Raw genomic sequence first — 27,065 nt, 5'->3', positions numbered from 1 at the left:
GTTAGCATTCCTAATGCTGACATTCCCTTCACTGACAGCCCGACTTGCCCTAACATTTTATGGCAAAGTGTAAAGATGGGAAGAGAAGTGCACAGAGTCTGTGTACTACAGATGAGTTGTCCCACTCTTAAAGGATCACAACTTTTTTCTCTTGGTAGCCTCTTAAAGTATATTTGAGTATACCCCAGCCATTCCTCACACCAGACAGGTATCTGATAAGTAGCATTTGTCCCACCAGGGCTTAGGCAATTCTTTGTAATGTTTCAAGAATGGAAATGATAAAAAAAACATTTATATGCCTGAAAAAGTGATGACAAGCTTCCAAAGCAAGCTACCCATCACTTTCAAATATTGCCCTGACAGGTCCTAAATAGGATATTGTTTCATTTGGATCATTCACCATAAAGCATTGAGAGTTCTGAAATTCTTTGTCTTTCAAGCACATATACATCCAAAATCACCACAGTTTTTATTGTTAATACAAAGGGATATATCCCTCCCCTAAAGAAGTTTCTTTCTTAGAGAATGCATGCCACGAAAGACGGAGAGACAGTAAAGCAGTCACCATTTACTTAGCCTCCATCGTCCAAAGTGCTGAGTTACAACACAATCTACAGTATGCATTCTTTCTTACCAATTCCCAATATATTACCAACCAAGTGCCTCCCTGGTTACAAGGATGATTTATTATTTGTCATATTTTAAGTGCTGAGCCACGAAATGTTAAACTTGTATTGGCAGCTGTTGTCTAAAGGTTTGCAGTGCCCTGTCTAATGCTTTGAAAATCTAGCATTAGCAATAAATCACAGCATACATAATTTTTCAATAAAGTAATGGAAAGGATTTTGCATTTTGGTTCCTCTAAGCTTTGGTATTTGGAAGTTACGTGGGAAATTCAAGTCAAGGGGTAAAACATTCTCAGGCTTTAACCCTTGAACTTTGGGGCAGCCATAGTCAATAGCAAAAGCATCTTGGTAGCTTTGTTCTCCTAACCCTGAGATCTCTTGGCTCTGGGAACTGACAGAGTGCCAAGTATAGGCCTGATTGCATTCCTTGTTACTGAGGAAAAAACAGTCAAAGGAATTTTCACTTTCTTTTCAAGGGGGTACCTTGAGCATTAACATTTTCCGGAATAGTGAAATTGTCTGTAAGACTTTTGCCAAGCTTGCTGAAAAGAGCGTTTCAAGAGGGCTCTGGCAGCCAATTAAGAGGACATGTGTTGCTTACCTAGAGTGACAAAGAGTTAGGGAGATTAAATCAGAGAAGTAGGAGAGATGTGGCTTTGTCCTCTGGGAGCTTGCACTCTGATTAATGAGCCCATGTCCTCTTTTCATCTTCTTTCTCTGTGGTTGGCTCAATGATTTACTAAGAGTGCATGCCATATTCAGCTAGCCCCGTAAGAGACCACCGACCATCCAAATGTAAACTCTCTTCACAGTATCCCCAGTGCTGTGCCCCTTGCCTGGTACATAGGGATCTTTAATTAGTGCTTGTTTAAAGAAGGAATATGTTCTGGCAGTTGTTTCTGTGATTGACATATTGAAGAATTGATCATATGTTGGGCCCAGATATACTCGGGACCAGATAAACTCTGATCAAAGAATCAGTGCCCAACTCTAGTAGATTGGGATCTTCCAACCCATGGAGCTAACATTCTAGTAGAGGAGCCAGACACAGCAAAACCCGCAAATGATAAGGGCTACAAAAGACCTCAACAGGGTGAGTGCTGTGATGAGGACTAAGGGATCTGAGAAACCAAAATCTAGAATAATGTAAACACTCAGTGATACGGAAGGAATTGATACAAGTTTCCAGAAGGCTTAGTTTACTTCAGTAGTTAACATATCCAAAGAAAAGGTTTCAGCTGATCGCAGCATTTCTTAATGTAAATAGTTTCACAGAGTTGTCACCATGCTGGCAGTGGGAGTTTCTACTTTACGGAATTTTGCTTTAACCCATCAGTTGATTAGTGCCTGGTGCCAAGGCCAAGGGTCAGCTCTCTGCTTCACTTCCCTCCTCTAAGCTGCAGCTTCTCGCCCAGAGCCAGGCAGCTGTCTCCCAAATGTACGCTGTCAGTCACATAGGAAACCAGACGACCGAAAGAGGGTAGATCAACACAAACTTATCATCAAAGCTGAAAGAAAGAAAGAAGCTCAGAGCGAATGCTGTGCTGACTGTGGGCCAGAAGCGTTATCTTTGTATCTCAAGGACAGAACGTTTAATAAAGATTTGGGTACAAAGTACACATCACCCTCCAGGCACGCTGAACTATGTCAACCGGAAAACTGTTCCTTAGGGTTTACAATTTCCCCTTTTTCCTAAATTAAAAAATGCTAATGTGAACTCTTGACTCTCAGCAACACATGTTATTATTGTATATAGGGCAAAGAGTAAATAAGACACTTGCCTAATGACATAACAGTTCATTTTAACTCAGCAAGCTGGAAGTAATTTTAGCTTGTTTTCTTTTTTCCATGCTTCTTTAATGGAAATAGGCCACAATCATTTTTATCCTACCATTCTTCATAACCTTCTAGCATGCTTCCTGTTTATGCTATTAAGAGCTGTTTTTAAAGACCCTTGAGGGATATCTTTTAATATATTCTTTTAAAAATAATTAGTCATCTATAGTACCCCCTTAGAATGTCTGAGGGCTTGGAAATATAGAAACTTCTTAATGAGGTACGCTTAATGGTCTATGCGGAGTATTGCAATGTTTACACCTAGTTCAGCTAATGTAAATTATTTTTAATTAGTCATTCTGGAAAAGTAGTAGATGTAGATGTTTTAGAATAGGTTCAGTACCTAAAACGCACCATTTGGCTTTTATGTGTGATATTTATAGATAAAATTCTATAACTAGTATTTATAGACTTTTAAAAAAAAATCACAAAGCCAATTGTTAGGGACTCATAATAATGTGAAGAATGTGTCTTGTTGGGGCATGAAAAATACCCATGTGGGACGGGTGATCATTTTTATTAAAATGCTTTATAAACTTTAAAATCCTATACAGATGTGATATGTTATTGTTCTTTTTACACTGGTGACATGCAGAACTTCTGGAGTGAGCATAGCTTTGTGTTTTAATGCTGAATATGTTCCTGTTTTGAGTGAGTCTTTTTTTCACATCTAACTCTTAGGTCAGAGATACCCTTGAGTTCCCTTTCCGGGTTCCTTCATACTACACTTGACTTTTGAACCGTCCAGTCCACACTTGTGTCACCAGAAGCACGCGTCACATGATGCTTTAGAAGGAGCTGCCATTTCTAGGAAGGAATGTGAGCCGACCGTAGATGATGGCCATCTCCCCATCCCTCACTTGCCCTAGAAGAAGACTGAGCAATCACTCAGTCATTCATTCCTGGTCTTCTGTGGCTCCTCTCATGACCTTCTGACATATCTACTCTTCAGAACCTCTCTACCGTAACACTCTTTGCTCTTTGGCATGATACTTTCTTTGCTGCTTTGGTATGTTCTGCAGCCTGGTTCTTTTTTCTTTTTTAAAAAAGATTTTATTTATTTGAGAGAGAGAAAACACAAGCTGGGGAAGAGGCAAAGGAAGAGGGAGAAGCCGACTCACTACTGAGCAGGGAGCCCGGGGCGGGGCTCGACTCCAGGACCCCAGATCCTACCTTGAGCCAATGGCAGACGCTTGACCGACTGAGCCACCCAGGCGCCCCTCGTTCTTTTTTCATAGTTCTTCTAGGCACCTGCAGTTTGCATCTGGCAGCCTTGCGTGTTGGTTATTTCCTCTGTTCCTTCCTGCCTTCCCAACACCACCTTCTCTGCACTTTAGCCTCTTCCCTCCTCACCCCCACCACAGCCACAGGAAACTACAAACAAGAAAATGTGTTCTGGTGATACTCCTCTGCTGATTTCCCACCGCCCTCTTCTCTGAGGGAAATTGCTCTTTTCCACAGCACTCCAGAGTTGCCAGCTGCAGCTTTGTTCTCCTCCTTTCACAGAAAGCTCACGTGGAGTGGGCGAGCAGGAGGCGGGAGGGCTGGGTTGGGGGGCGGGGGCAGGCCCAGCCCTCTCTCCTCAGTGCTCCCCGGGAGAAGTGCTTCATTGTCCACATCAAGGACCAAGCCATGGGAAACAGACTCCCCGACAGTCACTATGGGCTACACAAATATTACTTCCATTTAGCTTGACCTTTCATTGTGCTCAAAAATGACTGAAAATACTTAAATCGTGTACAGTATTTTTCTGGAAACAGAAATTAATGGGGTTCTTTCAAGAAACCACACTTGAACTTTTGCCCTTTTCTCTCTTTTTGACTCATTATATCCAATTCAAGTTTTCCTTTTATCATGTATTTTCCTTTTGTGAGAAATAGCTAATTTCTCTACTGATAAAATCATGAATTACAGAAGCAATGTAATTGTTAAAAATAAGGATACCATTCGGCCTTAAAACAGCTCTGGGACCTGACTCTTCCAAACATTTTTGAAGTGCTTACCATGTAAGCCAGACTGGCTTTCTAATTCTGTAACTACTCTAATGTATTAACTCGATTAGTTCTCAAAACAACCCTGTAAGGGGCCCAGTGCTGTCCTCTGTCAACGTTTTACGACATAGACACTGAGGCCTGGTGAGGGTAGCTTGCTCAAGGTCTCATAATTAATGGTGGGTAGGACCTGGACTTGAACGAGGTGGTCTTGCTTCAGTGTCCATGTTCTTAGTCACTGAACAAATAGCCTGAGTGACTCGACCGTGTCCTGTCATCTTTGGGAGCCTGACTTTCCCCATCTCTGAATTGGAAATAGTAACACCTGTGGTGAGGATCAAACACAATAATCATTTGAAAGGACTTCATACCCTATGAAGAGCCACAGTATGAGGTTTAGGTTGGGGTCAACTGTTGATACTTTCTATTAGTTGGGTGTATTTGGCCCTTGCTCCTTGGATATTCTGCTGGTTCAGGGGAAAAGTAACATGTTTCTCTTGAGGTTTTCTTGAAATCTCAGCAACCCTCAGATTTCACAATGAAAATGATTTTTTTTTCCTTCCAAAATGGTGGCATTCGGGAATATTTAGCGCTTCGGCAAACTCGGCCTAACACTTTTAACATGCCAAGGAATTTCATTGACACTTGTTCCCTTTAATTCTCCCTTATTCATGTAGTCCTTAATACCCTTTCCTTTTTTTTCCCCCCAAATCATGCAAAATCAATTTTCTTTCAAGTCTGCTCACCACATACTGGTGACTTGTCTTTGAGTGTCCTTCAAAGTGTCATACAGGGTCTGGGACTTGTGTCTTACTGCTTGCAGGGGCCATGAAACAGAAGAGGATGTCAGACAAGGTTTAGACCAGTGGAAATGGAGTGGAAATCAGCTGCAAACATGAGGATTTAGAAAGGCCATGGCAAGAAAGAAAAAAAAGAGGCTTCACAATACAGAACAGGAGAGCAGAGCTAGACTCCAGAGAGTTGTGATGGGTGGTGCTGGAAGAGGAGAACCAGGGAAGAAAAAGGGAGAGGAGACTGGGAGCGACAAGTGGTAAAGGAGATGAGTATTTCCTTGCCACTGGTCTAGGGAAGATGGAAGCTTCCTCCTCCTTCTAATGCTAGACCTGCTTTCCTGGCAGGCTCCTGCATTTTCAGGTCTGCAGTTCCCTCACAAATTAGAATGTTGGGGGATCTGAATTCTTACAGTCCCTTGAGAAGAATGAATAGCCTCAGGGCCTGACTTTTTGTGATTCGTTGGAGCTTTTATGCTTCTTAGATACTGAGTTCTTCTTATTTTCTTTTAATGGGACTTGTATCGCATACCCAGGGTCACTTTGTTTCAGGGGGTCTTCCAGGCAGGATTCATGATAATAATGAGTTATTTTTTCCCCTTTTCTGGATAAGAACAATATCCTTGTCATTCAGTCTCCAAATATAGCAAGCAGTTATGATAGAAGAATATCCTTATGTTAGGAAAGAAGTTGGCAGCCTCAATGATGTGAAAATGTCCAATTTAGAAAACATGTTTAAAAGGAAAATCGGCTTTAAGTCCTTTTCGGAATCAGGTGGAATAAAAAGGAATTTAAAAAAATTTAAAAAATGTAAAAGAAAACGTGTGGTCTGACAACACATTCCACTTCCTGTCTTTAGTCTTACAGGTACTTGTTGATTTTGCGGGAACTTCAAATGTCATTTCTATCATTTCATTAAAATGTCAGACTGCAAACTGGTTCTGGCATCTAATTGGGAGCATAACTTGGATGATAGATTTTTTAGCTGATGCATGTAATCAGAGCACTACAAGAATGTTGCCAGGGACTGTCTAGAATCGCTTTAAGAATGGTGTTAAGTGTATAAAAAAGACTACTTAACACAGGGAAGGGGAAAAAGACATCAAATCCTAAAGAAAGAGTCAAAATGAAATATAGAAGTTAATCCTGGCTAGAGGTATATAAATAGGGAGCTCCTAGTATAAAATTATCTGATTGATTAAAGTGTCTGTAGTTAACATTCATCAGAATTATAGGTATAAGCACATCTATCACATTTGGCCAACCCAAACATGCCTGTACTTCCTCTTTCTGAAGTGCTGAACTGACCATAGCATTTGAAATGCATATAACTCAAGTAAATAGAACCGTGTGAGTCCCTTTGTAGAGGGTAGTTTGACAATGTGTATTTTTTAATCCTTTATTTAAAAATTTTATTTTATTTTAAGTAGACTCTACACCGCATGCAGGGCTTGAACTCATAGCCCTAAGATCAAGAGTCACATGCTCAATGGACTTTCATCACAGAACTTTTATCTCTAGGCATTTGTGCTGAGAAGATAAACTAAGGATACATGCAAAGGTTTTAGCCAGAAAGATGTTTAGCAAAGTACTTCCTACTGCTAGACATACTTGCCAATCCTGCATTTTTAATTGTTAAATCCATTATTTACAATAGGGTACATAAGAAATGTACAAAACAGACTAGTTACAAATACTATGTCTAGTACAAGAGTGAAATACACTGTTCAGCTCCTATAGATGATATTGTAGATAAATGTTGATAAAGAAGAAGTTCATTCTATGTTAGGTGATGAAATCATGTTCTAGAAAAATAAGGATGTACAATGTGATCGCATTTTTGTTAATGTATGGATGTATTCTTAGAAAATATATTTATTTTCTAAGAAAACCCGGAAATATATTTAAGGGTTTTGAAAGTGGTTCTCTGGGTGGTATGTATGATCATGGGTATTTAAAATGTTCTTTTTTGTTTATCTGGGTCTTTAATTTTCCTACTCTAAACACATACTGCTTTTACAACAAGAAAGAACCAACAAAGTTTATTTTTAATTGAAGAAAGGAAAGTATGTGAGCCAAACCATATGAAAATGACTGATTCTGGATAACTAGAGACCTCATGTGATGTGTTTCAGCTGAATATATTTGTAAACATATTTCAGCTGAACATGTGTGCCTTGATTTGAGAACAGTGATCACTATTTCATGCACCTGATTTAGCAGAGATTATGAGCTTTTTTTTTTCCTAATCTCTGCAAAATGAAGGAACTCAACTTTGTAGACCAAGTGTGTGGTTTTTTCCTACTTCCAAACCCCAGGTCTATACTTTCTAGGTTTACACAGAGAAACTGTTGAGTTAGAGACTCCTGCATTTCTCATATTTACAAGCTGCCAACTGGTGAAAGCATATTAATAAGGATTCACCTTATTATTTGTAGTACACTAACCTACTCTGCAGGTTTTTCCCTGGTGTCTTTTTTCTGCTGTTTTGAAGAGAAGCTTTCAAAAGAGCTAGTTTTTCCATTATTCGATGGTTACTCTAGTTTTGAACTTTTGGGGGAAAGCTTATGGTGAGGATCACACAGCCAAGAACTGCTCTGTGTTCCAGGGGAACTTTGGCAATAGGTGGGTAGCGGTTGAAGCAGACGGTGGCAAAGAACTCACTTCCTTAGCAAATAAAATTCAAACCAGCTGTTAAACCCTCATGACCTTTCAGCCTCGGCCTTAGGTATCATGGAGGCCTCTGTCTGCCCACACCTTCTGGGCCCAGTTTAGCACAGGGAGGGGCAATGTCATATGATTTTACTCATCAGTCACTCTTGACAGATGTCATAGTATTCTAATAATTTTCTCCTGCCTTTAAAAGTATAGTTTCAGAAGGAGTCCACAGTCATCAGAGAGGTAGATTACAGTACACCTCTGGCAGACAAGCTTCCTCATCCTCTATCTTCTGAAATGGGAGTTAGTGCAAAGAGTGTTGTGTCATGAGTTAGGAAACCCGTGTTTTGACTCTAGCTCTGGCATAAACTTGTTGTAAAACATTAGAGGCATGACCCAGTCTTTTTAGGTCCAAGGTTTTCTCTGTACAGCGAGTGGGCTGAATTTGGTGGTTTTCAAGCTTCCTTTCAGCTCTGAGATTGTATGAAAATGATCTACAAAGGCCATTTATTGTTGTCTACATAACTCAAGAGTGAAGGCAGGGCTTCTGTTAACAATCCAGCCCTGTGACTCCCCTCCTTCTTATCTCTCCTGGTGCAATAAACCATTGTTTTCTTGTTTATCTTCCTTTTCTCATGCCACATGACATTATTTCAGAGAGAATCTCATTCTGGCATTCTCTATATCCTCTAATGTATGATGTGTTTTTGTGACTAGTGAAAAAAAATTCTTAAGCAGCTACTTCCATTATTCTCCAGTTTTAAAAGCTATCCCCTGGGAACTAAATGTCAATTCAAACATTCGTACATTTGTTATCATTTCTAACCTAACCTATAGAAGTCTAAGGCATAATTTGAAACAGAAGAATTCCTGCCTTGAGACAGTGGACTCATAAATATGTAGTATGATTTATCCCTACAATTTAAGAAGAAATTAGGATATTTAACATTTTTAGCAGCATTTTCTTTCAGCATCTATGTTGAATATGAAAAATTCGCCTGCTACACATGCTTGCCAATCCTGCATTTTTAATTGTAGATAGCATATTTTAAAATTGAGTAACAATTTCAGATGCATCTACTGTAAAAGAAAAATCAGGTTAATCTAATGAAAGATTTACAAATCAGAGATTTTACTTGGGTGTTTAGTTTGATATCTAATTTGTAGACTCTGAAATATGTAACATCTCCTTAACCTATACAAGGTATCTGTTTTCTGTAGTAAGCACAGAAACCCCAACCTAAATAGGCCACAGAAGAGACTGGAAACTGCTCACTCAATACCCATTCTTTCTTCCTTCCTTAGTTGTACAACCTGACTTTATTCAAGGAGCCAGTGTGCCCAGCCAGAAGACTGCCTCCTGCAGGTAGGGGTGGCCAACAGAGAAATCTTTAGACAGGACTTCCAGGAAACCTCTACAGCAACAGTTGTCTGGGCTGTGCATTCCTTGACTGTGCTTCCTCTACATTCCTCTATGTTAGCTCTTCTCTGAGCTCCACATGTTCACAAGATGGCTAAGGCAGCTTTAGTCCCACCACTGTCTTCATGCAAACCTAGCAAAGAGAAAGTCTGAGTTTTCTAATAACTCAAAGTTCCAGATTTGCTTCTCTTTGGCCCGATTGCCCATTGAGGTTGCATCAAAGCCATGACTGAGGCACTTAGAATGATGATGTGCTGATGGGTTCATCCTGGGTCATATTATCTCACCCCCAGACCCCTTCTGGATGTAGCTTTACTGAGTCCTCTAAAGCAGAATAGAGCAGCTGTGGGAGTGGTTAGATACCGGAATGTGGATAGATGCTGGTGGCACAAATATCCACCCTACCAAGTTTGCCAGTTTCTTCTCCGAGTTATTATAGTCTCCAGTAATGGGGTAAACTTGGTTTGCAAAGTTACAGTACACAATGATTTGGTCACTGGATTCATTTATGGTGAATGAAATTGAAGTCTCAAGGCCACACCATTAATCCAGATTAGATATCAAAATATCTGTCTTTAATTTTTCAGATTAATGCCTTGCAATAAGCCATACAATTTCCCGCTCTCATTACCATCCTACATTTGGCCCTCTGAAAGGGTAGAATCAGTTTGCTGAAAAATGTTTTTAAACCCCAAACAACTGTATTTTCCAGTATAGCTTGTTGATGCAGCAGAGGACATTGTTTCCAAACATAAAGTTGTATAACTAGTTAGAGCTAAATGGAATTTAAAATGACTTGTGATAAACCCTGAAAAAGTGGTACTTTAAAACAGTAATGTCAGCAAGCTGCCTATTATGTTACCATAATACCAGTGCTCTGAGTTTAGATGGAGGAGCTACAGGGCAATGACAAAAAATATTGTGGGCTTCTGTTTTGTATGAGTGAACATGCAGAAGTGATTTTCAAGTGATTTACTGCAGTTGCATGTTGGGACATGGTATGCAACAAGACAGATGATTATGGCCACAGTTCTGAAAATGTTCAGATGGCTTTCAATTAGCTTTGGGCAAGGCTGCTTCTTGCAGAAGCCAGTATTGATTTTTCAGAGTGCCTTGTAGCTTTTCAGCAGAAGGGCTGATCATGTCAATCCTTTGAAGCCACAGGAAATGTCATTGGAGAGTGGACTGCAGAAAGCTCGCCTGCTGGGAGACTGGCTATCTGGGACCAGAGTATGGGTTCAGTTAGAGGGGGATCTAGCTCCGACCCTGGCCCCTCCACACGTGCCAGTAGATCACTCAAACTCTTGGAGCCTCGACTTCCTCATTTGTAAAGTGGAGGTACATCAGAATCTCATGAGAAAAGGCAAGTGAAGCTTCTAGCCAGGGCCTCAGACCTATCTAAGTATTTAGTAAATGTTAACTATTGTTCTGTTTTCAGAGAGGACTCTTGAAAAGAGGGAGGGGTGTTGAGTTTTTCGCTTTTTTCTCTTTTCTGGCGTTTCATTCAGAAAAAAAAAAAGTGTGAGAATGAAGAAGTTGAGTTTGGGTTGGCTCCACCTGATGATGCTTTTACTTTGTCATATGAAAAATGGAGAGTTGAAATTGGCATTTTGTAGGTGCTCTGTCCTCTACTTACTTAGGATGCAGGTTTGTTGAAAACAGCCTCTCTGGAAGGATGGTGTCATTGCATCACATCTAAGAATGGCAGCCATCTGCCGTGGGAGCAGCAAGGATTTCAAGAAGTCATTGAAACTTCAGGCTGCAGATGGCACCACGTTAAAGACCCCTGACATTCTTTCTGTTTGTCATCAGAGACCTGCTGGGAAGAGTGAGCATCTGAAAATAACAGGACCCAAGGACTGGAGACTGAAGCCTAGAAAGAAAAAGTGACTCAGAGGTCACGTTGATGAGTCAGTGACAATTGCAGGACCTAAAGCCGAGGGTTCCTGATACCCAGGTTAGAGGAAATAATGACTGTAACCACTGGATAACTATTGGTTATCCTCAAAATCTCTCCTTCCTCTTGCCATAAGCCATATAAATTCCCTTTCTCACTACCACCCTATATATGGCCCTCTGAAGGGGCAGTTGCTGGTCTCACCCAACCACTGAAGGATAGGAATTCACTCCCTTTTGCAGATTCAGTTTGTTAGAAGCCACCTACCCCCTCCCCAAATGTCAACATTTGCAGATCTTCCTATTGTCACTCTCTTTTCCATGAATTGAAGCCACATCTCTTGCTGGAGTTCTCAGAGTAGCCACCCTCCTAAGCTGGTGAGTTGGAGAAGGGCTGGAGGTCTCACTGTGAGTGCCTCGACTTCCTCCTAAGGCCCTTGTTTCCAGCCTGGTGCCACACACAGCCCTCCATCATACCTGAAGCCTCCTGTTCCTTGGATTCCATTTTTCTAGAGAATAAACCCATGTCCCGAGGGCTGGGGAGGGTGGTTGCCTGGCTGCTCTGAGAGGGGTGGATCTCTTATCCTCCTGAACCTTCTTGGGGTTGGAGGAGAAGCCAGCCATTTGGGGTCCCCAACTGGCGGGCTTCTCCTGGACATTCTTATCTCGGGGTCCTTGAGCTCTGACCACCTCTGCAGAGTCCATTCTGCTCTTCACTTTGCCTTCCATCTTCCCAAACTTTTGTGTCACATCTCAGCCATTTGTGTCTCCTCACCCATTTGTTGTCCTTTTGGGCTTTTGCATTTTTTTGTTTCTTTCTCACAATACTAGCAGGTTTTGGAAAGAAGCAGACATCAGTGTATCTGTTACCTACCTCCTGGATGTCAGTACCCTCCCCCTTTCCATATGTTGTCCAAAACTTCATCTCTCTTAGTACGAAGCTCTAATATGGATCTAAAGCCCAGTGAGTAGCGACTGACCAGGGATGACTGTAGTTTATTATGATTATAATTATAATTATAATTAGGGTATTGGGGATCTTGACCTTCAGCTACAGAGAATGGGTTAAGAAAATCTCTCAGTACTGATTGTGCATTACCCCCAGCAAGGAACACACCATATGTCCAGTCACTACCAAGAACTTTCCAAATAACAAATTCAGGTTTTGTTATCACCAAAAATTAACCTCACAATCATGTTTATGAAAGTGTTCTGAAAATGAAATGCACCACTCTGAAATCAATGGATGGAAATCAATGAGAACTCTGAGGGAGAGGCAGATTTGCGTGTTCTTCTGTAGCTGAGCACTTGCAGGGAGGAAGTGCTGAACCTCTCTCTCAGTGCTTGTGTTTTTTAAATGCATAAACCAGCAGCAGAAGGCTTTCCCACACGTGTGCATATATCAGGGATGCAGGAAAACAAAACGTGTGTTTAGTGTTAACGTACGGTAGTGGATTTTTGTGACTACAGCATGTTTGCAGTAAAAATATTTCAAGGCAAGACGCTTTTCAAAACCCTGAGAAATTAAAGTTAAGTGAATGGTGCATATTCTATTTTGCCAAGGACTAAAATTCTCCATTAACAAATAAATATATTAGCCTGTCAGTATAATTTTTCCACCACCTGATGTATTTTAGTTGATACTACATTATTCCTGGGTACTGACATGCATAATTGTTACTGAAGGGAGTCACTAATAGTGTATTCAGAATTGACGACTGATTTACATACCTTAAACTGAAAGGTGAGACCAAAAATTTTGGCATTTCCCCCTCACCCATTCCTCCAGTGAGAGATTATAAATTGAGTTTTTGCTTTACTACAACTACCGTTCAGCCTTGAGAAAACGTAGCTAACGGTAATGTCGACTTCAGCGTGAGATAGCCCCATGGACTTCATTCAGAAAGTGCTGGATTCTAGAAATATCTGAAGGGCCCGGTGGTAAATCTCTGCCTCTTGACATAGTTCTTTAAGAGGGTGGATCTGGTTCAGTATTGTTCAATTAATGGTTGTTTCCTACGATCCTTTAATGGATTCTGAGAATGTTGTTATATCTCTTCTCCAGTCTGTTTGGCCATCTTTCCAGTTTGGGTACATCTCAAGTTTTATGTGTATGTGCTTGAAGAAAGAACCAGAGACTGATGTCTTTCTGTGTCCCACCTCTTGGGTTTTGTTAGCGCCCCGCCAATGAGACAGTGCCTCATGGTTAATAGCCACAGAAGCAGCTGCATTTGTATTCTGAGTTTGTGTCCTTGTGTGAGCAAAACTGGCAATTTAAGGACGATGGAAAGGGCATACACTTAAAGACATAAGATGAGTTTTGCAAGCTCTCTATAAAATACAAACCCTTTTGATTTTGAAGCCACTATATAACCAGCATACACTAAACAAAAAGTAAAGGCAAACAAGCAGTGTTTCTTCTCTCTCTTAAACATCATCCCAAATAACTGGTTTAACCAGTTTCTCCGCCAGTCTATTGATCAGTTGCTCTGGCCTTGTGCAGATGCGGCTATGGAATGCTCTTGTGAACCTGCTGCCCTTTTTTTTTTTTTTTTAAACCCTTGGCTTTAGAATAGCTGGATTTAATGGCAGGGGCCTCAGCCTTGGTCCCTGAAGGCTCTTTTCCTCCAACTCCTTGGAGGGGGAAGCATGATTAATTTCTCCCCCTTCCTGATGATAGGCAAGATCGGCAGGCCATGGGTACCCCCGTGCCAGCACACCTGAATTCAGGGGGCAGCTCCCCAGACAATTGCTCTCTTGTTCCTTAGTCTCTTGGGCCTGGGGAGCAGTGAGGGCTAAAGGGTAATGAATTCCTCTAGGTGGTGATAAGAGCTACATTCCAAGAGGATTAACGGCACAAAAACCAGCTTCTAGGAGGAAGAAACTGAAAAAGCGAGGGAAGGGAGACACCCACACTGATGCACAAACATAGACGCACAGTGAGCTTTTTCCAGTGTGCTTAAAACCACATTCCGATTTTAGCTGTCAGAAAGTGCAGCTACTTTGACAAGAGCATCTACATGCTTTAAAAGGCTTGGGAGCATCCTGGTTTGCTGAAGGGAATTGTGGTCATATCCTCCGCTTCGCCGTAACAATTACATCTGGTGACTATCATGACCTCCTCCTTGATCAAGACGCAGAAACATTTTCCGAATACCTTGATTTCAGAGTTTTCAACCTAGAGGATCAGAAGAGGGGAAGAAAAAGTTCACATAATTCGTGAACCACATCTGAGAATGGTTCTGTCAATAGAAATTTGGCCCCATTAAAATGTTCCTCAAATGGCAGGATCACTGCAATGAAATTTGGGATCCTACTTGTGCAACTCAAGTGGAGGCCCCTTGTATGTGCTTCAATGGATATATCTGGTGAAACGTAACGGCAGTATCATTCCTGTGTGCTAATCGAGGGCCAGAACCAACCCACACACATCTGCCTAGCGATTCCTCACTGCTGTTATGAAAATAAGCCTCTCATTTTTTACAGGAAGTCACTACCCCCAAAGGGGAAAACGAGAGCACATGGCTGTGGTCCTTGATTTCCTCAATCACTTCCAACCCTTTACCACCCCCTCCCCCCAGTTGTTGGGATACCCTAAATGTTCAGATTTTATTTTATTTTATTATTATTTTTTAATGTTCAGATTTTAAATCTAAACACCTTCCGTCTTGCCATTTCCCCTATTGCTGCACGTGCGTGTGTGCACACACACACACACACATTGGACTTAGTTTATCTCCACAAAAATAATTCTGAAAGTGTTTGCTAATCAGACACATTTCTTGAGAAATAAACACATCATCAGCTCTTAGGAAGCAATGACTTTTACAAGTACTGTGCTATAGCCTAAACCAGAAATACATCACACTATTGTAGGAAACTACAGTTTTTACATTTTCTTGTCTGAACTCTGCTCCTCTTTTTAGTGAGAAGAGGACATCCATCCCATAAATATCCAAGCAGGGCTTCGGTAGAGAAGCCTGACCCACACTTTGTGTGGCCCAGTCCATCGGAAATCTACCCTCTTGATGTCAGTACAGGCTTAATGAAGTTAAACATTTGCCTAGTGAGTTTGTTTTTGAGAGGAGTCGCTTCAGGAAGGCATGTTGGAACAAATCTAAGCTTAGCTAACCATGAGTAATTCTTTGCCCGTGTCCATAATTTTAACAATGTGAATCATTAGCTCAGACCCTGTTTTTTATCCCAAAGAAGAAAAGATGCATTAGGCAAGACCACGAATTTTAGTGAAGGCTCTTTGTGCTTTAGTAGAAAAGAATGTTGATGTTCCTCCCCTTTGTGCAAGGAGATGACTTTAGCCTTGGCCTCATGACCCTTAAAAAGGAGCCGCAGGTTTTCTGCAGTGTAACCTGCTCTAGTAATGAGCCACATTTGGCCATTTCCATCTTGCTTACGTGCTTTGGTCTCCTGCCTCTGGAGGCCTCACCAAAGTGGGAGGCTAATTATTGACAAGGATTCTTGTTTTGTTTTGTTAAGATTTTATTTATTTATTCATGAGAGACACTGCGTGAGAGGCAGAGAGACACAGGCTGAGGGAGAAGCAGGCTCCCCGAGAGGAGCCCGATGTGGGACTCGATCCCAGGACCCCAGGTTCACATGCTGAGCCAAAGGCAGACTTCAACCGTAGACCCACCCAAGGTGTCCCACCAAGGATTCTTGTTAATATCCTTTCTTCCCATTTTGAGGGAAAGTTTGTAGAAAATACAAGTAGCTTTAAATGTATTTTAAAGTGATTTCTGGGATACACATGAAAATGCTTTTCAATTGAGTTTGTTAGTTATTTGCTATGACCGAACAAACCAGATTTTAGCAACAAAGGCATACCTTTGACGTCTTGCCAGGGTTGTGTTTTGTAGCTAAACATGACATTTAGGAAATGTCAACTCTGAATGACTTTTTAAAAAATTGTAGTAAAGTACGGTTGGATATACGTACAATCTCTGATTTACAGGAACTTGACAAACAAGTTTCCAGTGGACATAAAAGGCCGCCCTTCCTCCTTCTCTCTCCCCTTTCAGGATCCCTTTCATTTCTCCTCTTTGCCCTTCCACCCGTCTCCCTCCCATCCCCCTCAGTGTCAGGCCACTTCAAGCACTGCCATGGAAACTGCTTGTGGAAAAACTTGGCTGTTCTGGAAAATGCGTGGTTTCTATAGAAAAAAGTGGAAGAAGAAACTGTGTAATAGGCACAATTGAGCCTGGCCCCAGAGATCACTGCTGGGGAGGACCAAGTGGACTCCCCAGTATTTTCTTTAATGTGGCATGATTCCTTTTTATTCCATTTACTTTCTTTGTCTTAACTTACAAGTTTTTCTTTCTTTCTTTCTTTCTTTCTTTCTTTCTTTCTTTCTTTCTTTCTTTCTTTCTTTCTGATCTAGTAGCTGCCTTTGAGAGAGTCAAGGAAAACCGCTTTCATTTGGTGGATTGGGTCAGGCTATAGTGACCATACTCATACACAACCCTTGTGTATGTTTAGCGCTTTTTGTCTTACTGTTTACAAAAGATTTCCACACACACATTTGTTCTTCAGCTGCTTTACAAATGGTGAGACAGACTCAGAGAACTTGAAATATTTGAGCTGCTAGAAGCAGAACTAAAAACTGCAAATTTAAATTCTGAATTTAGTTCTCCTTCCATTCCATATTCCATTGTGTGTGTCAGTATTTTTATGCATTATGTTTTTGTATATTCACACATGTGCACACATCTCTGCCTTTTTAAATAGTGGAGCAAACCTGTTTGCAGATGATTAAGAAACAGTACAATTCACAGACTCTCAAACCATCTCTCACCTCGATATTTTGTTATCTTATAAGATCCTTATGCCTAGACGGTGAAAATTAGATAACTGGGCCTTATTTTGAGAGCTTTAGAGATTGAGAATGTTGTGTGTGTCCATAAAACATACTTAAAAACCTGAATGTTAAGATTTTACAAGTTGACTAGGAAATAGCTATGTAACTATTAATTAAAAAATTAATAAAATTCATGAAATATATCTTTTCAATAACAGGCCTAATCCCAACACTAATAGTATTTTTACGTCTGTGGTTTTGCACTCCTTACGTATAGTAAGTCAGTACACTCTTGGCAAATGGGTATCATTTGTATCTACAAAATATATTTGAATTCCATACAAGAAAGCCAGGTTCATTAGATATTTTCATGTGTTAACCTTCTGATCAGGGCTTAAATAACACAGTTCTGAAACTGAAAATGATGAAACATGCAGAAAAACACATTTTCTAGGTCTATTTATAGTAATAATAATGATAGTTCTAAACAGATTGTCTCACTGGCAATGAACATACAATGGGGACATGATAAGAGATGAACTGGTGCCATTTTCTGAGATAGAAAATTCTCACATTTTACATAAAGCCAGAAGTAAAAATGGTTCCAAGAAAAAACATGTGTTAAGAATTATAAGTGTTTAGCTTAGAAGGAGGGAAAAAAATTGGGTTATCACAAACATTGCTTTTTTTTCCTCCCAAAGTATAGAAACAGTTTCCATTCTCTGACTCCATGATGTCATACTCTGAATAAGAAATAGTGAAGGAAATGGAATTATGCAAATCAATGACAAACTTGGTATCAATTAGATTTAAATAGGAAATGAAAATCTGAGCAGTGTGGTAAATATCTACTAAAGCCTTAAAGATCGTGGAATTATTATTTGTTAGAATCTTGTTTATGGCTAAAATTGTGTAAAGTTCTACCTAAATATTTTTCTCAAACTATAGCATCATCCTCCATCATTATTAACAGATGTTGAATTTTTGTTCCATTCATTTTTATTTTATGGCCGGGTTTTGGGGAACATACATTTACCTCTCTAATCTGCCTCACTTATAGGTTACTGCTATTGCTGATGGTCATCCCAATGGCAGTATCTATAAGATTACGTACACTTGGGCTCTGCTGCAGCCTTTAGCATTGCTGGCTAAGTGAGACCACTAAGAAATGAAGCCAACCCCCCAGTGACATGGAAAGACTTCTCCCTATCTGAACCTGACAGAAGTTCATAGGCTCTAAATCTCGGCTCACCCTCTCACTTTCTTTGGATACTGGTAGGCAGTTATGGAGACCAGCAACTTCTGCCTTTCGAAAAACCTGGAAAGGGAGAAAAGCCACTATGTAACTGATGTGATTTTTTTTTAAATGCCTCTTTTCTTAGTTTAAACAGGGTTTGAAAAGCCAACCCAGACCAAATTATTTTTTCCATACTTTGATACATCTTGGCTGAATTTTAAAGCACAGGTTGTATTTTATATAATGAGGACAGGGAAACTTTATTCCCATTTCACACAAAATTCCAAGTACAGTGACTTGGTCTGGGTCCATTTACATGCAAGTAGACCATCATAATGTTAACTGTGAACTAGCATTGGGTTTTAAAGTCTTTGTAGTTAATTTTAGAGCAGCAGTATATACGTGAAAGCAGTACCTGTCTCCAAGTGCATTGCGGACATCATGTTTGAGAGGTGACAAGGATAATCAGTTTGACTTCATAGCTGAAGGCATCCAAGCACAACAGAGCCTGGGAGAGACTTACTTAACCAGAGACAAGGAAACTGCCCTGATGTCAGGCAGCTAATGTCCTGTCACTTGCCAAACATTCCTGCTACAGATTCATGTTCTGAAATTTTCATGAACCAACTAGACGAACAAACTGTGTGGTCTGGATTAAATAATATCTGCTGAAAAAGAAAGGAGTGAAGTTAGCCAGAAGGCCAGATGGCAGCTGTATTTTCTGCAGAACTCTATTTGGAAAGTGAGCTTTATGTAATTTTTGGTCATTTCTTCCTGTCTTAGGAGTCCGCTTTCAGAATAAGTCACACAGGTTTCAAAAAACAAATAGCATAGACATAGGCTTGTCATACAACCCGTCCACACAGCATTCTAGCTATTTGATGAAAAAGCTTGGTTTCCATTTCTTCCAGCATTGTTGTCTATTCTATCCTCTGTCCTTTTTGTTACCCACCTCTCTGAATTACCCCAGAGCTCACCTCCACAGCTTACAATACCGTGGAGTTCACATAGAGGAAAAATGGGGCTGAAGAGGTCATGAACTTATCACTAGCTCTTTGTGGTTGACTAACGTTGTTCGCTTATGTGCGGGAAACCAGCAGTTGTCAACTGCATACACACAAATGTGGAGTTTCCTTTTTCTTCAAGGCGGAGTGCCATTTCTTGGCTGTATCTTCTAGCAAACTTAGAAAGTAATACCTTGGACTCATGAAAATTTAGTTCCTGTTCCCTGTTTCAGAATTTTCTCCTGCGGTTATAGGGTGAGCTTCAAGCATTTAAACAGGAACAAAAAAACACCAACTCACACCCGGATTCCTGAACCATAGCAAATCAAGAGAGAGGAAAATGTCCAGAAATCAATTAAGGTTGTTCATTTTCCAAATGGTGGGAACATCTCTAGGCATATTTTGTTTCTTCTCTTTCTTCCTTCATTTCTTATTGGTTACCAAGACTTGATCATATTCCTTCTCACTGGCTATTTGTTTCATAGTTTCTTCACCATGATCTTCTTTATCACTCTAGCCAGAGTCTCATGGTCTCATTCTAGACTCTTCAGAGCTGCTCCAACCAAATGCAAATATTGTTCCATCTGCTATGCATCCTAACCCTAGTCTGATCTTCATAAAACATAAAACACGATGGTGTTCACATCTTTAGAGAGGCTAGCCATTCCATAGTTTGTTCTGCAGGAAATGCGATGCAGATAGATATCTCTGCCTAGACCTCATGGCCTGAGTGACCTGCCAGCTCCTCTCTTTTCTCTGTCCTCCAAGACCCAACTTCATTTCCCGCTGCTTCACATTATTTTGGTTCTGAAGTCAGTGTCTGATGAAAGCCAGCCTGTATCCCATTTCTGTGATATCTGTTTTTGGAATAAAGTGTTCCAAGAGAAGTCTCACTTGGAATACCCTTCCCTTTTTCCTTCTAGCTCAATAAACAATCATCCACTTTCTCCTTCTATTTCAGTTCAACACATACTTCCTGAGCATGTGCCATTAAATAGTGCATGGTGGAGTGCAAGGCTGTGTGAAACAGGGTCCCTACAGTACTTGTCTGGTACTTAAAGTCTAGACCAGCAGGCTACAGAGTGGAGTGCTCAAAATAATCCACTGGGGTTATTTTGAGCACTCCAGGAAGAATGTACTAGAACTTATATTTACATGTTTTCATGTCATTTTAAATTTCTCTGTGAAGTATATAACATATTAGTACATGGTATTAGGCACATGGTAGACATTTACAGATAAATGGTATACACATATTGTGTATCCATGTGTGAAGCATTTTTACTAATGGAATGAATAATAAAAAAAAATATAGAGAGCCTCAGGGGCCCCTGGGTGGCTCAGTCATTTGAGTATCTGACTCTTGATTTCGGCTCAGGTCATGATCTCAGGGTCCTGGGATCGAGCCCCGCATCAGGCTCTGTGCTCAGCAGGGGGTCTGCTTGAGATTCTCTTTCTTCCCCTCTCTCTCTGTCCCTCCCCCTGCTCTCTCTCTCTCTTTCTAAAATAAATAAATAAAATATTGAAAAAAAATAGAGCCCCAAATTCAGAACTTTAATTGGGGTTGTAGGAGGTCAGCAAATTGGCCCACTCCAATCCATTTATTCTCCATTTAAAAAATTATTTGCTAATCCTGTACAGTGTGCCAAGCAGTGTGGAGAGAGAGAGAAGTCAGGTAAGAGATCAAAATCTCAGCTATATTTCTGACAGATGCTCACTGGAAAATGTGGCTTTATATCAGAGCCAGGATGATTAGATAATACTTTACTCTTGCAGTAAGCAGACCCAGTCATAGGCAACATGGGACATTATAGGACATTTTCTACCTCCCTCCTTCTTAGCCCAAAGCTTACTAGACCAGGAGTAGCTAAGAAGTCACTCTCTTTGTTAGAAAGATCCTAACAGAGGGGAGAGTATGGGGCATGCTCAGATTTTTTTAAATGCACCTGTGAGATAAGCCGCTTCCTCATGGGGGAGAGAGCAGGTGGAAAGAGGTCACAGTGTTTCTATAATATGCAGGTCCCTTCTGATAAGTACGCCACTTTTGTCCAGCTTTTATCACCTCCTAATAAGTAAGATTTTCTGTTGTTTTGAACGTATCTCCCTAAAAAAGAGCACTCTTTTCACCAAAAGTATAAGCAAAACACATAAAACTTGATGACGGGATTTTGAATTGTGTGCTTGAAGTGCTTGAAGGCCTAAAATGTATCTGGACTGAGGCCTAGAACCTGATGCCATTATATGGCCCTTCCCCAGAATTCACTACTTGATTTCTTAACCCTGCATTAGAACACAAAGTGTGTGTGTGTGTGTGTGTGTGTGTGTGTGTGTGTGTGTGTGTTTGAAAAGAATGGTGTGGCTGTCAGTTTCATCTGACTAACTTGTGAAACTCCTTTCCTAGCTCTATCCCTCTATTCCTCATCATGTGTGCACAAAACCGCACACACACACATCCACACACAGGATTTCCTACAGTTAAATTTTGCAATTTTTGGCACGTTATGGAATCAAAAACATGGGTGAAGCCATGCGGTCCTGGGGGGGGGGGAACAAAGAACGACAAAACTTATTGCTTCTCAATGCTAAGCACAAGGTAATTTAGTGTCATTCTAGAAAGAGAGAGGAAGGGAGAAAGAAAAGATGCATTGGAAGGACATCTCGTCTTGGAGTGAGGGACTTTGTTGAGGTCCATTCTAGTCCATCCACACTCCTCCTGCCTGACCTCCTAGGGCAAAACTCTAACATGACCTTCTGAAAGATTAAAATCTATCCAGTTTTTAAATATCTACAGAGAAAGATTTCACAACTTCCCTCAATAACTAATTCAAATGATTAAAATATAGGTTTAGAGAACACCACAAACTTTCCAGGCATTCTTGCTTCAGTTTAAAATGGTTTTCTTTCAGTACTGGGAGAGACAATTCATCACCATCCCTCGTGTGATATCATGGTATTAAGTTGACCACTAGATTTACAACTGAATATGCCAATCCAATGCCATCATATACCTCCTTTTGTTTACTTTGAATCGTCTACATGGTGTCTCTGTCTTCTTCAATTTTCTGCACCCTGCTTTAGATGTGGAAACTAAGTAAAAGGATTGTATGATGGTTTCCATGTGCTTATCCAAACTAGTCAGCTTAAAAAAAAAACAATGCTAATTTAAAATCAGCTTTTTGCCTGTCCCTTTTGATTTCTTCGAGGTATTGGTGATGTGGAAAACAAAGGCAGAAGAGAAATTATTAAATTTCCTTACTACCTACAGCCCATTGACAAGTCCTTGAAACAGGCTGAGTGACATTCCTCTAGGGGCTCAACTGCCTTGATGTTGATACTTTGCTAAGGGCAAGAGGCAGTCCGATCCCCAGGACCCTGCAAGTCTACCTTAACATATAAAAATTCCTTTGGAAACTTCCTTTATCTCTGCCCTCCAAGATACATGCTGGCAGTCATCCCCCAAGCATCTGACCCATCGATATACATCTGAAGGGTCTCATGACTGACTTTTTACTAAACAATAATAAATGACCTTTCGTAATAATAACTAGCCCCTTTGGGATCCTGGAAACCTTATTTCCAAAATCCCTGAGAGGTTTACGCTCTCCCCAACCCCCTCCCAATTTGAAACTATAGAACCAGCCACTCCTCGTGACCCTAGTTCAGCTCCTTCTGCCCACGGGTCCTCCCCCCTACTTTAATAAAAACCATCTCTTTTGCACCAAAGACGTCTCAAGAATTCTTTCTTGGCTGTCAGCTTCAAACCCTAACGTCCTTCCTACGTCATTAGGACATTTATACATAGTTCTTTAGATTACCAGAAATCTTCTTAATCCAAAACTGTGAATGCTGGAAATTTCAAGAAGGTCAGGGAAGGAAATTTTTGAGCAGATCTTAGTTAGGATACCTATTTGGCTTCTGAGATAAAAACAAAACAACAGTGGCTTTAAAATGTAAAGGTCAGTTTCTCCCTGTGAAAGTGTCCACAGCTTGCAGGCTGACGTAGAGGCTCCACAGTCAAGGGGACTCATCTTCTTACCTTGTTGCTCTGCTCTCTTGCCCTGATGGCTTCCATTTCAAGATATTGTCACATTTTAGGCAACAAAAGAGTGCAAGAGGAAGAGGAAACCACACCTTTGTTTTTAAGGGGACAACCTAGAAGCTGTGCATCTTCCTTCTGTTCACATCCCACCCGCCAGCACGTAGCTGCATGAACATACTAAGCTATAAGGGAGGCTGGGAATGATGCCAGGTGGTCTCGTGCCCAGGTAGGACTTCAAAGCTGTATTACCAAAGAAAGAAGGAGGGGATAGATGATGGGGGTAACAGCCCTGCCTCTGGCTCTGTCGATCCAGCCTGAGAAGCACGTTTTGACCATGACGTCAGCCAGGGGACCTTTAAGTAGTGTAGAAAATACCTAAGGATATGAAGAAGGAGAAAATCCTGCTGTCCAGTAAGAGCCCAGACCACTGGAGAAGATTTGTGTTTCAGGCTAGCGGATCTCAGGCCTGGCCTTCAGTCTCAGGCCTAGCCCTCTCCTGCTACTAGAAATGAAGTTGAAGCTTAATTAACTCCAAGAATACTTTGGCTACTGTACCACCTAATTAAAATATATTATCTAAGTGAGGTTTCCAAACTAAATAGGTTCAATATAAAACCAAGGTCACAACTTTGCCTGGTTACTCTCATATCAGGCCACAGAAGCCACGCTGCTCTGTCGCTCCTTGATCTAGATCATCTTGTTAGTCTAAAGTATTGCTACACTTCCACGAAAGGGGCACAAACATGTATCTGAGGCTTGTAATAAAAAAGATATAAAACTTTTTAAATGCCAGTAAATGAAAATTTTAAGTTAAAAAACAAATTGTACTACTGCTACCACTCCCCTTGTAAGATCCGTATTACTTTAAGAATGTTCTAGGAAAATACCCATAAAAAGACATTTTGCTGATTACAATGCTATACATATTCCATCTGGGACTTGCAAGTTCTATTTGTTTATTCGATTAACCAGGTGCTTTTTCCTGTTAGTGTCCACATTCGTCTTTTTCAAATGTAACCCTGGTTTTCATCTCAGCCTGACAAGACCAACCTGGATTTTGACAGTCACACTGATTTTTATCTATTTAAACTGCTAGAAGCAAAATCTGATTTTGTTCCTGGCTTTTGTTATTGAGAAAAGTAATAAAAACCAAGGCGGAATTAGATCAGGGACATCCATTATTTTAGCCAGGAACAAAAAGTAAATATATAGCTCTACCTAAGTATTGGATTAATTTAAGTATATGGGGGATATTAAAAATTGCATTTAAAATGTTTCTCAGCTGATCACTTATTTGACATACAAATTTAACACTTCTATTGTCTGATGTAGAAATAATAATATAATAATAATGAAAATTCTCATGTGTTGAGTTCTCAGTATGTACCTTCCCGGCACAAATTTCTCTGTGCTCAGTGCCTAAGCCTCGAATCAGTCCTATCCACTCTGCATGGCCGCTAACAAAGCAGAGGAAGGAACTTTGGGTGGAAGATAAACAACAGGTTCTACCTCAATTAATGCTCCCGATGGAATAGATTATGCATTCTCATCAAAGGCTACATTGCCTGCAAGGGGGTGAAAATTCATTCTTGAAGAGTGAAGGAGTCAGATATTATGGCTGATTGGGCGGGGAGGAGATGTGACAGTGGAAGAGTGGCCGGAGAGAAGCTACAATGCTGACTTTGAAGATGGACGGGGACAGGAGCTAAAGCATAGAGATGAACTCCAGAATCTGGAGTTCCAGATCCTCCTCTGGAACTTTCAGAGTTGAATGCAGCCCTGATGACACCTTGGTTTTAACCCAGTGAGATCCATGTTGGACTTCTGACCTACAGAACTGTAAGAATAAATTTGTATTCCTCGAAGCCACTAACTTTGTGCTAATCTGTAATAGCAAGCTAATACCCCAGTTTCCTGTCCGGAAGAATAGAATGATCTATGTCACAGGTTTTTGGTAAGCATTAAATAAAATAGTCCGTGAAAAGCACTTAGCATAGGGAGCAGAGTGACATCCTGACTTTGCCAGTGCTTGGATTGTCAAGGTTTGCACTCAGAGCGCACTTATCCCATGTTTATGTTGCTGATAGATCTTTCTTTCTTTCTTTCTTTCTTTCTTTATTTATTTATTTATTTATTTATTTATTTATTTTTTTAAAGATTTTACTTATTTATTCATGAGAGACACACACACAGAGAGAGAGAGAGAGAGAGAGAGAGAGGCAGAGACACAGGCAGAGGGAGAAGCAGGCTCCATGCAGGGAGCCCGACGTGGAACTCGCTCCCAGGGCCCCAGGATCACGCCCTGCGCTGAAGGCAGATGCTCAACTGCTGAGCCACCCAGGGATGCCCGACCTCTTTCTTTATATCAGTGACAACAGTCAAGTTTTATACTGGCCCTGTCACTTTAAAAAGATTCTGTAGATTTCTCCTTAGATTCATGATACATGATTTTGTATTTCAATTATGGGAAATGCCTTTTATTAACTTCTGTGAACAACCAATCCTTAGGTCCTCCCCCAAAGCTGTTCTCCTGTGTCTTCCCCCTCTCTGCCCTGTCTGAATAAATGCCTGCAGCCTTGGTGGGGTCTGTGGAGAGGTGAGAGAGCAAATCCCCAGCAGTAGCAGAGAGGAGAGAAGGGCCAGCTACCAAGCACCCCAGTAAGGGAGAGGGAGCACCAGGTGAGGCTGCCCTTTCCGAGAGAGGCTTTCCAAGTTAGAGCCTGGCTGGCCTGGGAAGGCTGAACCTCGGCTGTATTGTTTTCTTTTCTTAACTTTAAGGAAGTGTGTGTGTTTTCATTCTTGCTTTTTTAACAACCAGGACAATCCCCGCTGAAAATGAGAATCTTTGCAATGAACATTCACTGACTTGCTTCATTAAGTCAGTTGGGTAGAGCCTAGTGTAAATGAAGTGAAGTCCACAGGTTTTTCTCTATCTTTGTTGAGTCAATTATTTTCACAGAGAACAGATTTTGCATTATCACAGGAAAAGAAACTAACAGCATTATATTCCTACTACCCGAGTGTTAAAACTGTGTGTGTTTACATATGTTATCTTTTAACTCACAGCATTGCTGTGAAATAGAAATTACTACTCTCATTTCCTGCTGAGGAAGAGGGAGTGTCCTCACGGTATCATTATGAAGTAAATCAATAGGTATTATTACTCCTGTTGTTAGCCAGGAGCCTAGGGGCTCAGGGAGGGTGGCATCTGTACTGGTTTGGCTGGGACAGCAATGTGGCTGTTGTCTGGGGCTGCTGCTAGCTGGTTGCCCAGGCAGGACCTGTTCCTGAAGCCATGTTTCAATGCCTGGTTGTTAGTCTTTAAGATCCATGTATTAGACTTCGTCTGTGAGCTGAGAGATGCTCAGATTCTACAGTGATACACTCAGGCTAACGAAGTTTTAATAAGGATAATGAGCCAGCCTTTATTTTTAGGGCATTTCTTTCTTTCTAAGGACCAGGACATCCCCTTTCCAATATTAAGGGCTCATGGACTTCTCTTGCTCCCCACACCAGTCTGATCCCTGCACTGCCCTAGCATTCTTTCTGAAATGTGCATCTGGCCTTTCCCCTCCCTTGCTTGTGGCCTCTCAGGGACTCCTTGCTAACCTCAGGATAAGGCTGAGGCTCTACATCCTATTCACAGACTTCTCTTTATGTAGATTCATCTCCTCTTCTGGTTCTCGGATAGTGAGCACCAGGCCTGAACATCTTTTGCACCTGGGCTTTGGTGAATTCCAGTCCCTCTGCTGAGA

The 27,065-nt window shown here is 40.9% G+C and overlaps 1 protein-coding gene across 18 annotated transcripts in view; it reads left to right on the top strand.

The window, feature by feature from the left end:
• The window catches only part of SPATS2L (spermatogenesis associated serine rich 2 like), a 160,985-nt gene that overhangs the window by 30,580 nt on the left and 103,340 nt on the right, over positions 1-27,065 (top strand). For 5 of the 18 annotated variants that reach the window (XM_072741844.1, XM_072741845.1, XM_072741864.1 and 2 more), the window contains one exon: positions 9,208-9,268. The exons of 12 other annotated variants lie outside the window; for them this stretch is intronic. In XM_072741844.1, the coding sequence (XP_072597945.1) occupies positions 9,208-9,268 (61 nt within the window). Of the gene's footprint in view, positions 1-9,207; positions 9,269-11,134; positions 11,280-27,065 lie in introns of all 18 variants that reach the window. One more of the 18 variants, XM_072741860.1, reaches the window with a different exon arrangement.

The sequence above is a fragment of the Vulpes vulpes genome, chromosome 16 (assembly GCF_048418805.1).
Source record: "Vulpes vulpes isolate BD-2025 chromosome 16, VulVul3, whole genome shotgun sequence".
NCBI classification, from domain to species: domain Eukaryota; kingdom Metazoa; phylum Chordata; class Mammalia; order Carnivora; family Canidae; genus Vulpes; species Vulpes vulpes.
This window is presented reverse-complemented; position numbering and strand designations above follow the sequence as displayed.